Genomic DNA, 16,446 nt, shown 5'->3' with positions numbered 1-16,446 from the left:
GCTCACCGAGGTGAAACGAGCAGTATCGTGGCTTCACCTTACACCGCACACCGAGACATGCGGAAGCAGAGGAGGGATGGGCAGAAAAACATTAATTGAATTTTGCATTTCTGTATCAATCTGACGGTCTTGAAGATCAGTTCTATCTATTTTGCTTGGCTTCATGACGCTGTGGCAGCTGTTGGCGGCGTTGCAAAGTCTCACGCGTTGGGGTAACGGTACATCCAAACAGGGTGCTGGGAGGGATAAACGGACATGGACGGCTATTCAAATTATGATTCCCACTGGAATCGAACAGTCAATAGAAAAAATGGCGTACGACTGAACGGTTGAGCACGGTATCTTCCAAAATCTCCTTCTGCTAGTACGAGCACTCTGCTCATCAGAGGAACGAGAACAATCCAACACATATTAGGTACCCGAAACTGAATAGTACGGAATGTATGCTAAATAGTCCCTCTTGCAACTTAAGATTGGCTTTATTGGCTCGTTGCGTAGCCAATACTGCTCTCGATGCCTAGGAAACGACGAACCGGACGGATGCACGAGGCCAACTCTAAGTGGGCAAGGAACGATGTGCCTCAGCCCATCCCGCTTGTTGAGATCTGGAATAGCCCAAGTGGCTGTCTCTGGTTCAAAAAAACATGGGGAGGAAAAGCCACTAGGAGAACACCATAGTGGATGAAAAAGAAATCCTGCCATTCTCCGTCTTTGGAGCATAGCCTGGCTGGTAGCCGCAGGGGTGGGCCATGACAATAGCGCACAGAATGCGCAACGAATAGCGGCGAATAACGCGAAGAGCAATGGCTCTTGGTTTTCCCACGCCAGGTCGTACGACGGACTGATCGGAAACCAATGATGCCCTGTCTGAGAAGTATTTTAAGTCGGGCCACCTTTGACTTTCAAGGAATTCCGCCCAGAGCCTCAAGAGTGGATGCTACTGCCCTGTCAGCCCAAACTACGAATGAGGTTTGTAACAGCTCCATCTGGGCAACTCGCTCCCTTGACACTGCAGCCTTCAGCGTCCCAGTAATCCCTCTCTGTAGGCATCGGTCGAAGTTCGATACCGCAAGCATCCGCGTCGGTGAGTGGTGATCGTGGCAATTGCAATGTCAAGTTGTGGCTCCACACCGTGTGAAGCCTCGAGATCCCGTGACAGATCAGTAGTCAGACATGGCTACCGCTTCCTCGAGCTATGCGTGGTGAGACATCGCGTGCCCTCCGGAAAGAGGCCAAGGTAGAAGGCTTACTAGGCTGGCTGAACTCGGCGCTGTGTCTTACATCAAGCAAGGGTGCGAGAGACAGAAGCAGAGGCGCCACTCGGCCGACCGTAAAGAAGGAATGGCACATGATTCCCGGGAATCTGGTCAACTAGCTTCCGCCAGGGACATTGCAATATTTGGTAAGACATGTTTCAGCCGCACCGAATTTGCCCACCCCCCCTACGAAGCATTCGCAGCCGGATGGGTCCGCGGACAGTATCCCTTCGTACCTACGGTTGTGCGACTTGGTGGGACGACTTGCTAGCCATTTGATCTGCGGTTTCCATCAGCACGCGCAACCCTAACCCTGGGAGCTACAAAGCAAATGTTGAAGAAGATGAATACGTTCCAGCCGGGACCGTAATGAACCTCTGAACCTGACAAACTCAGATATTAGAAGTAACCACCTTGTGCCTCTGTCCTCCTTACTTCTACCCATATGCACACGCCCGTTATCGTTGCGGTGAAAGAGCGCTGATGTAGGCAGCAGGGCGAGACCGCAATAAGGTTGGCCTGCCAGTGGATGCTTTTGGCTAGTTGATCGCAGCGACCTGGCCCGGCCCGTATCCTCTTGCCTTCTGGGTCTACGCCGCACGAATGAGGAATGTATCCGGCCATGACAATTCGGTCTGTGTCTCTTCTTCCCGTATGACTCTAGGTAAGCCACATTCTCCGGCACGTTAGGTCCCGAAGAGTCGGGTCCTCTGACGAAGGAAGGTTTCGAAAGACCCGGATGACAGACGACTCTGACGTCTTGTCTTTTTGTCTGGAGGAATCTCGACTTGCCTAGCCAGCATCGCGTCCGTTTTTCCCAGCTGACTTGAGGCGGCCGGCCACACAGCAGCCTTCAAGACTGCCGCATTGGAATGCGGGTGTCGGGAATCATCTTCCGTCGCGGCCTTGGTGGATTGGCATTGCGATAGCGTCGTACCACCAGAATCTTCGCTTTGTGAACTCGGCGGGTGTCGTCATGATTACCCTTCTCCCTTGAACTGCTCTGGCCCCTAACGACGGAACGACAAAACAGTATTAGTTTAAGAGACGGCAGGGGAAATCCAATACTGCCCAGGAATGTCAAGCGATAGTGCAGGCCAGTCGGGATCGACAGCGGCAGCCGTCTCCTTGCAGCCGAGAGGGAGCCATTCAAGGGAGAGCACCGGTTGACGGATCGAGCAACGAGAGACAAGGCGGCGGCTTGTCTCGATCTGCCGTCTGCTCGCAGCTGTCTCAAGGTCTCGCCAATACGCAAGTCGGGCTGATGCGATTCACACTGGCTTTCGGGCGGATGGATAACTCTTCTTCCCCCGGTGGAGGTAAAACTAGTCGAGAGACCTACGAAGTATCAACATTCAATATCCAATTGTTACCTTGGCGTCTCTCGCCTCTGTGCCTGGCGTCATGTACCCCTAAAGAATGTTAGAACAACGACAATGATGGGACGACAAGAACGAGAAATGATTCATGCGTCCGGCTCGATTTCTCAGCCGCATGGCATTCAACCATGATGCCATTGCTTCGAGATCCAGGAATGTTTGTATAGTTAGCGAGGTGTACTGGAGCCTACCATCATACCAAGATGTCGTCAGGCACAAATTTGGTTGACTTCTTATCATGTGTGACAAGAAATCACCTCCCCTGACGCGTCTAGATTCTGGCGTCACCTTGATGCCAGGGATATGTCGAGTTGATAAACAATACCACAACTCCACTCCAGACAATGTAGCAAGGACGAACAACAACAACAACAACAACAATAGCACTAATAATGATGACAACAATGCCAGTTGTAAATATATGGATACGATGACGCAAAATAATGGGCATAGGAGGAAGGACGTTGACGGCAATTTGTACGGTTAAAAAACAAAACCAAAAAGCTTACTTTGATGCACTCCCTGAGCCGAGCCTCAAGGTTAGTGTTCTTCATCCGAGTGAGAACGAGAACACAAAGTAGCGTCAGGAGCTCAGCCCAGGCAGTTGACCTACCGTCCTTGGCCGGCCAATAAACCACCTGATCGGCTTTTGACCTTAGGACTGCCTTGCTATTACCAGCGTTCCCATTCTGCCGAGCTCCTGGGCTTCTTCCCTCCTCCGCGCCCGTTCATCTGCCTCGTGCCTAACTTGGTGTGCCCGAATGTTCATCCTTTCCACGTAGGCACAGTCCTTTCAGCCGGACGGGGAAAGTCGCAGAGTAGCCTCAATTTCGCACCGCACAGGAAAGACGTACCCGGAGTTCAGCCAAGATGCCTACTCCATAGCGCCGTCGTTTTCAGTCGGGAAGCCTCATACCATCCCTTTCTCCGTTTTCCCCCTCACACGCCCCCCTGAAGACCTCCCACTGCCGTCATCTTTTCCCTGATACACCATCTGACTTCGAATTCGTATCTCCTCTTACCTCCAAACCCCTCTCTCATCATCCTCTTCAGACCCCCCAGGTTTTCCCACGTTGTACACCCTGAGGGTTGTTCCAGATCGGAGTACAACTTTGACGGTACAAGGCCGCACAGTCCCGGGATCAGCTTGCCGCACGTCAGATCGCCGGCCAGTCCCGGGACACCCTTTTGTACACGGAAGGCGGCAGACATAAACCATGCTCAGAGGCGCTGGCGGCCGCATAAGGTCGAGACCATGTGACATTTTCCGAACCAGCTTCACAAACTCTCAAACCAAACGAGGGGGGACGCCACTAGCTAGACCGCACCGTTTACAAGACGACCGTCGTCGAGTACGCCCACAACTAGATGCATCCCGACAGATCCATACGCATCGATCGAGGCAGGGCTCGTACGGACGTGCCTTGATGCTTCCGGATGGATAGTCGCCCTGCAAGATTGCTGCACGTCAGGATGTAACCCAAAGCCCGAACCGAGCATCTCAAGGCCAGACGAACAGCTATTGCTCACGCCCCGAGTCCCGCACGTCCTCAGGTCTCTGAATAGGGACATTCCCTTCCCCTCTCCTTCTCCCTCGGCGGTTCCGGGCCATCGATGCTGGCTGTAGCCGCTTGGTACCTTTTGCCTCGAGTGAGGTAGAGGTACCTCGATCATGCCAATGTCCAAGATCCACCGGTTTCCTCACATCCCCCCTCCCTGTCGCACCCTCCCTGTGTGTGTGTGTGTGTGTGTATGTGTGTGTACACCGTACGCACTGCGATATCCCACCCCGTGCGTCCCTCTACCTCCCGCTTCCATGTTCTCTCCGCTTCTCTATCCCTCCCACTCCTTGTCCTCTCGGACTTCGCTCACCGTCTATTTCCATTACCACCATCGCTAAGATGAGACCCCTCTCTCCGGAAGAAGCAGAGCCACCGAACACTACAGCCTGTGAGAATTAGTGTCGGGCCACCAAATCGCTCCATATCGCCCAAACCGCTTTGTGCCCCGACAGAGAATGCGCCTTGATCGGATTTTAGCCTCTTTCTCGCCCTTTGGGCTTTGCTAGCAATCCGCCAGGCCCGTCACCGCGCCGCCACCCTCTCGAAGGTCCCGGGAGCCTGGTGGTCGGCCACTATGCCGCTGGTTCCCTTTAGGCTCCATCTCTCTCCTTTGTTCTGGCCGCGGCTGGCAAGCCCCTCCCTTCTCGCGCGTTGGACTTGACCCGAAACAGTTTGCCAACGCTTCCGAATTGCAGTGCCTTCCGTATCACGGGTCTTGCGCCATGAGCACCCTTTCGAAGCCCAGGCCTTCTGCACTCGAGCCCCTATCCCTCATCCCTCCAAGCATACTTTCGCAACGCTGATCCGATGGCCTCCTTGCACCCCCCTCCCCTCCTTCCCCTCCTTCCCCTGGCAAAGGTCGAGACGAAAAGAAGCCGTCTCCATCTACTGCGCGGCTGGCGGTGTAGGTATCTGCTGTAAAAGTGCATGCCTGTGCGGCCAAGAAATCATACTCTCCAGAAGCAGCTGTTACAAAACATTGTACACCGTTCATATCCACTTGGAGGAAAAATCGCAATAGACCAACCAGAGCTCAGGGCCAGAGTCTATGAGATTCCCATGCACCAGGGAGCGGCAGGGGACCGAGTCGCTTCATCCTCTTCTGCCGCTTGTCGCACTCTAGCCGGTCGACTCACCGCGCGCGCGCATCGCCCTCTGGCCCCATTAACGGCCGCCGCCATTGCAAACAGGCAACTCCCGTCCTCGCCGACCAGCTTGTTCGCCGCTCGAGACAAGGAACCTGGAAGCTGGGCCATTCAGGAACCTCTGCAGTGCAGTATGCTCCCTGCCTCGCGCTCATGGTGTGTTGGGCTCGGCGCGCACTCCCCTCCGCCGCCTCCGCTCAAAGTCGCGCAAGCCCGACAGCCCAAAATCTCTAGCGCGGCTGCAAAGAATCGGCTTCATGCACTCTTGGGGCTCGCCGTTGAGAAGCGGCTGCAAAAGGGACTTGGGGCCGCACTTACACGCTTACAAGCGGGCGCGCAAGCACACCGACCAAAGGATCCCACCCCAAGTACCTCAGTACGCGCTCTCACCTCGCCTGACCTGCATCTATCAAGCACAGACTTATGTGAGTAATTAGCTGCCAGGGAACCACTGTCCCCGGACAACGCCAGTCCATGGGTACCGCTGCAAGCGCCCTCCGTTCAACTACTTCGTCTTCCTCTGATGATATTGATGACGGGTACAATCTTTGCCGTACGTCTTTCTGCGACTGCGTGTGTACGCGCAAGACCAGGTTCTGTCCGGCTTGTCAGACGGAGATTGATGGCGGCGTTCACCAATCTTGTAGAGACTATCATCCCGTCGGTTGGGATCATGGTCTTGTGTTTATGTATGTGTGTATGTATGTGTGCGTGTGTGTACGTGCGTGCGTGTGTGTGTGTGTGTGTCATGGATGGCGTGTGGTGTACGTGTGCGACTCGAGTATATACCTGGTCGGTTCTTCGCACCACAGTGCTCAACGCAGCCGAACGGCTTTCTCCCTTGCCCTTCCTTGCCGCCCTCCCCCCCTTGCCTTGGCGTACTCGCGCAGTTTCCTTGACCAGGATTAACCCAATGCTGGGTCCCCATGAGCGTTGATTGCGGAGAGGGGCACTGAGGCCCGGACACCACTCATGGCTCATCACTCCCTCTCGTTCGTTGGCCTGCTGGGAAGGGGAGGGGAGGAGAGTGAGAGTGAGAGAGAGAAAGAGAGCGAGGGCCGGGACTAGCGTTAGGGGTCCCGGAGGGCTCTCGATAAATTGCCTCTCGAGTCTCGTACACCCCCAAATGTACCTGGCTTGACCCGGTTCGCCTCGACGCGCCTGTCTCCTTTCTCCTCCTTTCTCCTCCGCCTGCCTCCTGTACGTTACCACCATCACCGCACGCACAACAAGCACCACACGCATCGAGGGTGTGGAACAAGCAGCCCGTGGCTATTTTTTTTTTAGTGGGCCAGTAAAATTTGAACCGCGCAGATCCAGCCGGCTCGTTGTGATTTATCTGCCCATTGACTCTTTCGCCTTCTTTGTCTCCTCGGGATGAAAGGGCCCTTCTTCAGCCCTTTGTTGCGGGAACTCTGCTGTCCAAACTATGCTACGTACGGCATGGTAAGACACCCGAAGCGAGAACAAACAAGGGGTGACTGACAGGTCCTGCTGGTCTCCGCCGGCCGTTGGCCGAGGGGGAGGGGGAAGCAAGGGAGAGATCCCTTGGCCTCCGATGAGCGATGAGGGGAGAGGGGAGAGGCGAGGAGGAGGGGTTTAGACAGAGGGCGGCGGGACAGGAATAAAAAAATAATGACAATAAAGAAAAAAAGAAAAAGAGGAGAAGAGAAGGAGAAGGGTAAACGGCAAAGACGCAAGGCTTCGCCCGCACGCCCGCCCGTCCGCGACGCCTACCTCTCTTCATTCTTTCGCCATCCCGCTAAGACGGACGGTCAACGGGCGGCATAGGCTGGATGATAGAAGGGGGGGGGCGTCCTTTGGAAGAAGGGGGGGAGGGTTTTTGCTTGCCATGAGACCAGGCAGTTCCCGGAACTTGACAGCATCGGTCCGGCCCCCAAACCTAGACCTGACTTTGGGGTTTGGCGGCCGGCAGGCCGTCCGCCCGTCCGCCTTCCCCCTTCTCGTTCCCTCCCTTCCCGTTCAATATCGGGTCGTCAAAGCTTCCGCCCCCCTTTTTTTTTTGCTTCTTCTTCTCTCTTTGTGAGAGAGGACATAACAAAAAAACAAAAAACAAAGAAAAACGGCTCGTGTTGTATAGATTGACGGCCATTGGGCGAAACCCAAGCTCCCATTGTGCGCATTGCGAGGTGATTCTCTGTACCCTAGAGTACAATGGGGGGGGGGGGTTAGTTCGACGCAATGACATGTCACTTTTGGATACACAAGAGGTCGAGGACCCACGGTTGGAAGCCGAGAGAAAGAAGAAACGAGACAACATGTGCGGCAGACAACGGCAATGGCGACGACGCTGGCATTATCATTTGGTTTTGGGGGAAGGGTTTGATGGCATCTGCAAAGGTGCTTGCTAGAGGCTATGATGCTACGCTTCGACAACTACGTTCCGTTCCGTCTCCATTACTCCCACTTCCGTCCCGTCCGGTATTGATCGTTACGTCTTCTGGTGGTGCTTCTCCGTACGTTTTGAGAGAGCCTGGTTTTTTTTTTGTGAGGGGAAAAATAACATGGCTGAGGGGGAAGAGAGAAGAATTTTGGTATTTTGTAGCCCTCGCGGTGCCACTGTATGGGGAGGGGTACAAACTTCTGCAGACGCGCAAACAGGAGAGAGAAATCATAATGTCTTTGCCGCCCAACCCTTTGGATTCGTTCGCTTGCGCGGTCTTCTTCGACGTCGTAATAACTTCTTCTTGAGGGGGTACTAGTGTAGAAAAAGAAAAATAGAAGAAGTTGAATACGGTCCACTTCCAGCTACATGGAGATTCGGAAAACAAAGGCAATGTCGTTGATAAAAACTCGAGAAAAAAGGAGACCACAAGACAGCATAACAGCAAAACATAAAATAGACGTGTGCCGTGAGGCAGACCAATCTTGACCCTTTCCGTTCCTTTGTGGGAAATGACTGTGTACGAAAAGAAAATGACAATGAGGCAGGCGCAACAAAAACCAGGTTCCCAGTTGTCGGGAAACCCGCGTGGTATGCTCAAGCAGAAGACCTCCCACCATTTCCCCAACTCACCCTTCTCCCAGCAAAACACCGAGAAAAAAAAAAGTAAAAAATCAAGACGATGCTGACCGTTTTGTTTTTTTGGCTGGTCCCGGAAGCCGTCCTTGCCAACTTTTTGTGAATGAAAGCCCCTCCCTTGCTCCAAAAGCTCATGCCCCTATCGAAAATCGATACGCGTTCCCATGATTTTGTATGCAACCAGAATCATAACCATATACAATTCCTTTGTTACGCTGCGTGATAATGGCAGCCGTGATCGTGAGGATCGAGCTAAGAGCGGGGTTTCCATGATGCCGCCGAGACTTCCAAAGCGAAGAGAGGACCTGGCCAGCAGATTCGTTCCTTTTTTTCCCCCCTTCTTTTTTGCGCAGGACCGAGGGTGTTCGATATCCGCGGTGTTATTACGTCGTTCCTACGAACAGAATCCGCCTACTCAACCATACGCTCCAGTTACTTCCTCTGGCTTCCCGGGGGACCTCGGTTTAGTCTTCCAAGCATATTTCTATCAATGTCGTTGGGATTTGTGTCCACCAAGTTGTTCAGGCTCATTACAGAGCTAGACGACGCTGCAGGAGTTGAAGAATTGCTTTGTCGCTGTGTTGCGGCTGCGGCCCGCTCGTCCACAGTTTGCGGCGGGGCTGCGGCCGCTGGCTGTCCGGGGCTATGTCTTGCCGGGGGACCTCTTGGGTCGTAGCCACCGGGTCCAGCAGGCGGATAGGCCATGTAACCGCCCGGACTGCTATGGTTCGAGCTCGAGGCTGGCGAACGACGTCGAGGATCATCTGACGAGTTCGGGTCAGGCGGAGGGGGCCTGAGTTCATCGACATCATCGTCTCTCGGCCGCCGTCTGCCCGCACGTTGCGCATCGTATGGGGAGTAGCCGCCCGTCGGAGATGGCAGGGGCTGTTGGTAGTACCCATTGCCAGGCTGAGGAGGGTAACCCTGAGAGGGCGGCGGAGGCAATGAGCCGGGAGGCAAAGGCTGTCCGTAGGCTCCGTAGAGCGGCGTGCCCGGTGGAACGCCACCCTGGATCGCGGATACGGGAACGAAAGCTGTCGAGCTAGACGAAGAGACAGGCTGAAAGATGCATTCCTGGTTCATCCTGCTGCAGTTGACGCATTTGCCGCCTGGGGCGCTTTGGTAGCCACTGCACCGAATCTTGGGAAAGAGACACAATTAGCTTTGTGACGGAATTTGCCAACTTCCTCTCGGAACTTACTTTTCTCTTCCTGCAATATCTGCAAGCAATGGATGTGCGCTGCCGAGGCGCTGCTTGCTGCATAGCAGGTCCTCCTGGGCCATAGTCGTATCGAGGCGCGCCCGGGGGATAGTCGTACCGTGGACCGCCCGGGCCGGGAGGAGGATAGTCGGGATAGCGACCCGGCGGCGGCGGGCCTTGACGGTTGTGGTAGTCTTGGTAATAGGGGTCGCCGCCGTATTGCGGCGGAGGAGGAGGCTGGCGACTCCTGTAGTAGTCGTCCCTCGCGTCTGGCGGGGGAGGGTAGGTGGGGGATCTTGGGTCTCCAGGAGGCTGCAACGGCGGCAGTTGAGGCGGGTGGCCGCCCGGCTGCGGTGGCGGGTAGCCGTTCACGGAATTGGGCGATGCGCTGTAGTTGCTGGCGCGAGGGTCGGCGCGCGGGTCACCTCGAGGGTCAGGAGGGTACGACCTGGGGTATGCGGGCTGGCCATAGGCTCCGTGAGGATCCTGGATGGAGGGGAGTGTCACTGGTGCGGCCATGTTGGGTCTCTGGTGCCTATCGTCGGGGTATCTTGGGTCTTCGTGTGCTCCCACGGGGGGAAGTCGGTGACGAGTTTCGTCTTCTCGGTGGTGGATGGACGGGTCTTCTCTGTGTATAGAAGGCGGCCCTCGTCCTTGCTCCTCTGCCATGCTCTGGTTGCGGCGAGTCCACCCGGATGCCGCGTCTGAACCTGTCCTCTCGTCGCCTCGCGATGTTGTCGTAATGGTGGGGCAGTTAAGTGTCTTGTTGTTTTTTTTTGGGGGGGGGGAGAGGATGGTGTAGCCTAAAGGCCGAGTTTGGTGATGACCAGCGCGTAGGCTATCCGTCGAACCCTGCTATCAAAAAAGTCCGTCCAAACGTTGGAAGGGCAAGAATCATGACCAAGTGGGCTACGACGGAGGCACAAGGGCGCAGTCAGTCAGCTGGTTGACTTTGGGAAAAACCCAGACACGCAGAGGGTGTAGCGGGGGAAGAGTCGCTGCTCAGTACGGGCCGCCGTGTAAGCCGTCAGAGAGCGCGTGCGCAAAGCAAGAGGGGGGTAAAGTTGAGTAGCGCAGCGCGCGCACACCACGCAGTGCGATGAGATGCGACAGCCGGGGGTGCAGCTGCGAAGATGGCGGTGGCTGGAATGATTAATTTTAAAAAGGGCGGATTTGGCAATGATCCGACTTCCAGAATGATGACGGGTGCGCAAAGGTGGGAAGTGCGTCCTCGATTGATGTCGTTACGATGTCGTTGTCGTCGAGGAATGGAGGTGAGGTCAGGCCTGATTCATCAACCCGAGCAAATAGTGGTAGGCTCGGTGAGTCGGGTAGTGTGGTTTGGCGATAGAGTCAGTAAGGTTGAGTGAGATGTGCTGGCGATGATGTCGGTGCTGTCGTTGGCTTGGTCCTCCCCTTCCGGCGACGGGAGCGAGAGGAAAGGGAAAGGGAAAAAGAACCTGCCAAGTCGAGGAGGTAGCGATGCTCGGTGGGAAGGTGGATGGACACAAGTCGCGGCCGATCGGCGGATTGAGTCGAACAAAACAGGTAGAGCAGTGCAAGAAGCTCACCTTGACGGAGGTTGAGGTGGAGGGAAGGAGGTGAGAGAGGAGGTGAGGTAAGGCCGGCAAGGCAAGGCAGGCGCAAGGCGGGTAATGTAATGTAAAAAAAGGTAGGTCCAGGTGGTGGAGTGGAAGGAGAGGGATTGTGCCAGAGATGTATGTAAGAAGGGAAAGAAGCACACTAAGATAGAAGTATCCGTCGACGAGCGTGTGAGTACCTTGGTCCTTGGTCTTCTGGGCCCGTCCGTACCTTTGGACTTGGATGGGCGAGCATGGCATGGAGCGGTGCGGTGCGGTACGGGGGGTAGGGGTAGGAAGGGAAAGTACCAGGGAAGAAGCGGTACCATGCCGGGCAGGCAGGGATTGCGCAAGAGTTGGAGGCGTGCGTCGTGAGGAGGAGAGGGGGGAGAGAGAGAGAGAGAGCGCGAGACTGGGAGAGCGCCAGAGCTGCAAGGTAGGTGGTGTGGGGCCCGACAGGTACAGAGGTACCTCACCCAAGTACCCAGGACGGACGAGGTACGTACTGCCTTCGCACCTTGGAGGTGGGTGTGGAGACGGCGGCCCAGGGGGGTGGAAGAGGATGAAGAACGGGGATGAGGGATGGCAACCTGGCAAATGATGGGATGTGGAAGGGGCGGCCAGCACCAGGGCAGCACCACGAGCACCAGCAGTCAGTGACGGAGTCGCGTTGCAGGGCAAGGGCAGGGCAGGTAGGCTGGCACCGACTGGGCGACCGGCAGGACAGTAAGGCAAGAAGGATATGGCAAGAGATAAACAGAGGCAGATTGGACAGAACAGACAGACGAGAGACAGGCACGCACGCACGCACACACGCACATACACACACATACATACATACACACGCACGCCGCGCGCCGCACACCGCACACCGCACACCGCACACCGTACACCCGCAAGGCGCACGCCAGACGTCGGACGCCGAACGCCAGGGCCCAGTCGAGTGGTGAGGTGTGGTAAGGCAGCGGCGAAGGAAGGGTAAGGGCAAGGAAGGTACCGTACCGAACCGCACCGTACCGCCCTCGACCGTTCCGTCGTTTGATTATTATAATTTATCAAAGGCCAGGCAAGCCGGGAAATGGAAGGTCGAGGTCGCTTAGGTAACCGGCCAAGGGACATTTTGCTTTCTTCCCGAGATGCTGGCTGGCTGGCTGGCTAGCTGGCTGGAGATCCCCCACGGCATGGTTTGGGCTCAAAGTTGTACTCGACGCGACTCGATTCGCTCGCCCCCGCCTTGCCTCTCGGTAGTGCAGATGAAGGAAAGGAGGACGCCGAGGAGCGAATGAATGAACAATGAGAGGCGAAGGCGGGAAACCCAGCTATACCTGATGTTTGCGTGTGACGTCCCCGTGCATCGTCCTTTGACACTGGTAGCAGTTGCCGCTTGTTGTCTATTCTTAAGCCTGTCGTCTTGTTCCCGCCTTGGCTCGCGCTTCGTGTCTCGGTACCGCGTGCAAAGGATGGGCAGTCGTATTCGAGATGGGGGTTTGGGTAGCGTTGCTCGGAAAGGCCAAAGTCAAAAGAGTCAAGGTAGCAGTTGGGCTGGTCGGCCGGTAGCCAGCCGTGCTTCCTGCGTCAGCTGCAGAATCACCTAGCTGGCAAGATGGGATGAGATGGGGGTGAGGAAGGAGGGATGGGAACACGGCAAAATGGACCGAGTTAGTCCAAGAATGGGGGCAGTGAAGCAAGAAGTGTCAAAACCAGACCAGGTAGGCGCTGTTAATGTAAACAGCAGCAGACTGCCCGGACAGGGCAAGCGAGGCATGGCCCGAGGTGAGGATGCGCAGTAGTACCCGCAGGATGCCAGAACACCCGATACCTTGGAGCCGGCAGGGCGGGTGGTGGATGACGGGCCCCATGATGATGATGATGGTGATGGTGATGGGGATGAAGGACAGACGTATGGATGGTTGGAGGCTGTGAATGGGTTGGTGGCGGTGGTGGTGACGGTGATGGTCGGAGATGCGGATGGCAGCGGTACCTTGATCGAGGGCAAATGGGATGGGCCAGGGCGAGTGAGGAACGAGGAGGGTTGGCCGCAGCATGGGACAAGATGCCTTTGGCGTTTTGGCAAGCCATGGAGATGCTACCAGAGTCATTGACCTGCGCCGGCAACAATCCGCCATCAAGGCCAGAATCCGTGGCCAACATAACCTCTCTTCTCTTCTCGGTAGGTATGCTGTCGCCCTTGCGCTCCCTCCTGGCTGGTCTTCTGTCCATGATCCTGCTGGGCCTGCTGCACCTGCGGCCACAACCTGCACCTCTCTCTCTCTCTCTCTCTCTCTCTCTGCGTCTGCACGCTGCACCAGATGGAAATGGGAGCTTGTTATCCCTACCCCCCCCCCCCCCCACACCCTACTTTCGCTCTGTCTCCCGTCCCCCTCGTCTCTTTCTCTCCTCCTCCTCCTCCCTCGCTCTCTTTCTTCCTCTGTTCCAAGTCCTCCTACACACCCCCTCCCGCCCCCCCGTCCCTCGCCTCGAAAGCGTGGATGTTGCAAAGGTGGAGACGGGCGGGAATGGCACAGCGGGCGGATGATGTCGCACTGCCCAATGGGTGACTTTAATCATGGACGGGAGTATCCCCCCTCCCTACCCCTTAGATCCCCTTGGTTTTAGGGGCCGCGGTTTGCTTCAACGCTGGCGCTGGCGCCTCCGCCAGCTAGGAGCTGCCTGCATCCATCGATGAGTACCCAGTTGGCATTCTAGTGTAGGTGCATGGTAGGAACGGTGCTATTGAGGGAGTGCGCCCTGCTTACCCCAAGCCAGCCAAGGTAGCCCGTACCGCCCTCACCCAGGCTCTCTCTCTCTCTCTCTCTCTCTCTCTCTGTGTGTGTGTGTGTGTGTGTGTGTACGAATAGAGGGTTAAGTCACCTTGTGCCCGTACCACTGCAACGACCCGAGGATGCGACTAAACCGAGCCGGACACGCCCTGTTCACATGGACATAGCAAGGCACTCTGTCGTCTCCAAGACCAAGACGAGACAGGACGACAGGTACCATCGGCAGGGTGGCAAGGAAACGGCCGGGCATTAGGTCCTTTCTTCCCCCTTCTTTTCGTCGGCCGCCAACATCTCAGCCAGCCATCGAGGCAACGTCAGCTACGCGGCGTCGACTGGACTCGGCGCCGCCCAGGCGCGGCCAGTCCAAGTCCAGCCGGGCCACACCATAACAGACCAACCAAACCAAGAAATCGAAAGACGACACTGCCCTTTCCTCCCTTCAGCTTGCTTCGGTTTAGCATGGCTCGTACCATTTGTACTTCCGCAAAATGTACGACGACACGCTGCAGAGCGAAGTGCAAGCGAAACGGCCCGACGTATGGCGCTTTTCCCTTTGTTCTTTCTTCCTGCCGAAACAAGGGAAGCCTGTCGAAATGGCCCAAGGAGTGCAGAAAGGCGGGATCTCCCATGTCATTGCAAGACAGTATCCAACAGATAAATCAACAGAAGCCCTTCGCGGTCGACATGCTTTGGGCAAACAACAAATTCGGGCGGTGTGGACGAGTCTTTGACTTCGACGCACCATTGTGGATGACCAAGATTGCCCTCTTGCGCCTTTCTCCTCTTCATGGCTAACGAGCTGAAGAGAGGGCTGCCAACCGAATCAAGCATACCGTAGGTGGTAGCGCGGAATCCTGTTTGGTACGAACCCACGGCCGACATTCGGAAAAGAGAAGCGCCATGGCGTGACTGGGCATTCTGCAGCAAGATGGTGGAGGGACCTCGTTTGGCTTGAATAGTTGGGTGTGCTAGGGAAGCGCATGAGTGGAAAGACCGATAGAGTCTTGCCCGTACGATTTTTGGCTTGTTGGTTTCTTGAGATTCGTCCTCGTTCGCATTCTTTCTCGTCCAGTGCGCTTCTGTTGGCTTCTGCCGAGGATGGCTCCGCCTTTCCCCTTCCTTTTTACCCTGGTTGGTGCTGCCGTCTACGCCCGTCCGTTGCGTGCCCAAGCGGTCCAGGTCTCTGAGTGGACAGCGAATAGCGCGCTCCCTCGTCAGGGCATGGCTCCGGCTCGCGCCGGATCGTTGGAATCGGACGGCCTCGTGACAAAAAGGAGCCAGGGTCCGGGGTTCATAGCAGCAATTGGAAGGGAAAAGAGAACAAAGAATCGCGTCGTGCATGCGGCTGGCGGACTTATCCTAGAAGGTGCCCGGACAGCTTTGGTTGCACTATCGCATGAGCGCCATCAAGCCAATCCAATCATTCAAGACGGGCCGCTGAGGTAACTAGGCCTGGCGCTTTCCGCTCGAGACAGGTTGCTGATGGCGGGCGGCTGACTTAACGGTAAATGGGGACTTGGTGTCTTGTGCGTAGTAATACGTCGCCCTAGGGGAGTCGGCTGCCGATGGCTTGCAGTGCCCGGACTCTGGATCGGAGCAGTAAAGTAGGCATAATCTCTCAAGCGTGTTCCGAAATGAGACGAACGCTCTGAAGCATGGGATAAGCAGGACTAGTAGATGTTGAAGCGGGCGGGTAAGGCGGGACTGCCGGTATGGGATGATGGAATGAGGACAGCTATGCAAGAAGGGAGTACTGCCGTTATGGATTTGTCCAGTCTGGCCTGGCCCTCCGCTCTCTCTTACACTTCCGGCTCGGCCTGGCTGGCGTAAACACGGTCTGTACATTGTCGAAGCTGTTACGATGCTGCGGTGCGTCGTGTGCGTCGCCACAAAGTTGGTCCTTGGTGGCGTTGCTGCATCTGGCTGTGCCTTATTTACGCAGGCGTTGTTGGCTGGGAATGAGTCGACGGCGAACAACAACCGGAGTGTGCGAAATGTTCGTGACTTATGGGAGACGACGCATCGACACACGAAGGGGGTCTCGGCTCGTCAACGCTGGTGCTAGATGGCAACGCTCCTCCTGCTCCTGCTGCTGCTGCATTAAAAGATGCTTCAGTCGATTCCGTCGCAGGGCCCCCGGTCCTCCACCTCGTGCTGTTCTGCCTCTGGGTAACGCCTGCGACTTATTCCTTGACTGGCTCAGGTGACCCCGAGGCGCTGTTTCCAACCCACCCCCTTGGCTCTGGCTCTGGCTCTGGCTCTGGTGCCGCCTGCCCTGTCAGGTTCTTGCAAGACAAGGTACCTTAGGTACGGCCCTGGCCGGCGTCGTCTGTGGGTGAGGTGCTTGGTGCCGTGCAATGATGTGGTGGCCAAGGTGGAGCGTCACCCTAAACAGGGAAAACGTGCGCCTTGGGCTTGACTGGCCACGCCTAATCCCGTGTCCAAACCCACCAGCCCGGGAGGTGGTCGCAGATCTGGCCGCAGGCAGGGCGAGAAGTGT

General features: G+C 56.2%; 1 protein-coding gene across 1 annotated transcript; it reads right to left on the bottom strand.

The window, feature by feature from the left end:
- Positions 1-8,817: 8,817 nt before the first annotated feature.
- On the bottom strand, positions 8,818-10,105 carry ColSpa_06254 (uncharacterized protein; the record flags this gene model as incomplete). The annotated part of the gene is made up of 2 exons (XM_049272466.1): positions 8,818-9,525; positions 9,587-10,105. 2 exons carry the CDS (start codon positions 10,103-10,105, stop codon positions 8,818-8,820), a joined length of 1,227 nt encoding a protein of 408 aa, XP_049128423.1.
- Positions 10,106-16,446: the final 6,341 nt, after the last annotated feature.

The sequence above is a fragment of the Colletotrichum spaethianum genome (assembly GCF_022836535.1).
Source record: "Colletotrichum spaethianum MAFF 239500 DNA, contig14, whole genome shotgun sequence".
NCBI lineage: Eukaryota > Fungi > Ascomycota > Sordariomycetes > Glomerellales > Glomerellaceae > Colletotrichum > Colletotrichum spaethianum.
Note: the sequence above shows the minus strand (reverse complement) of the source record. Positions and strands in the feature narration are given on the sequence as shown.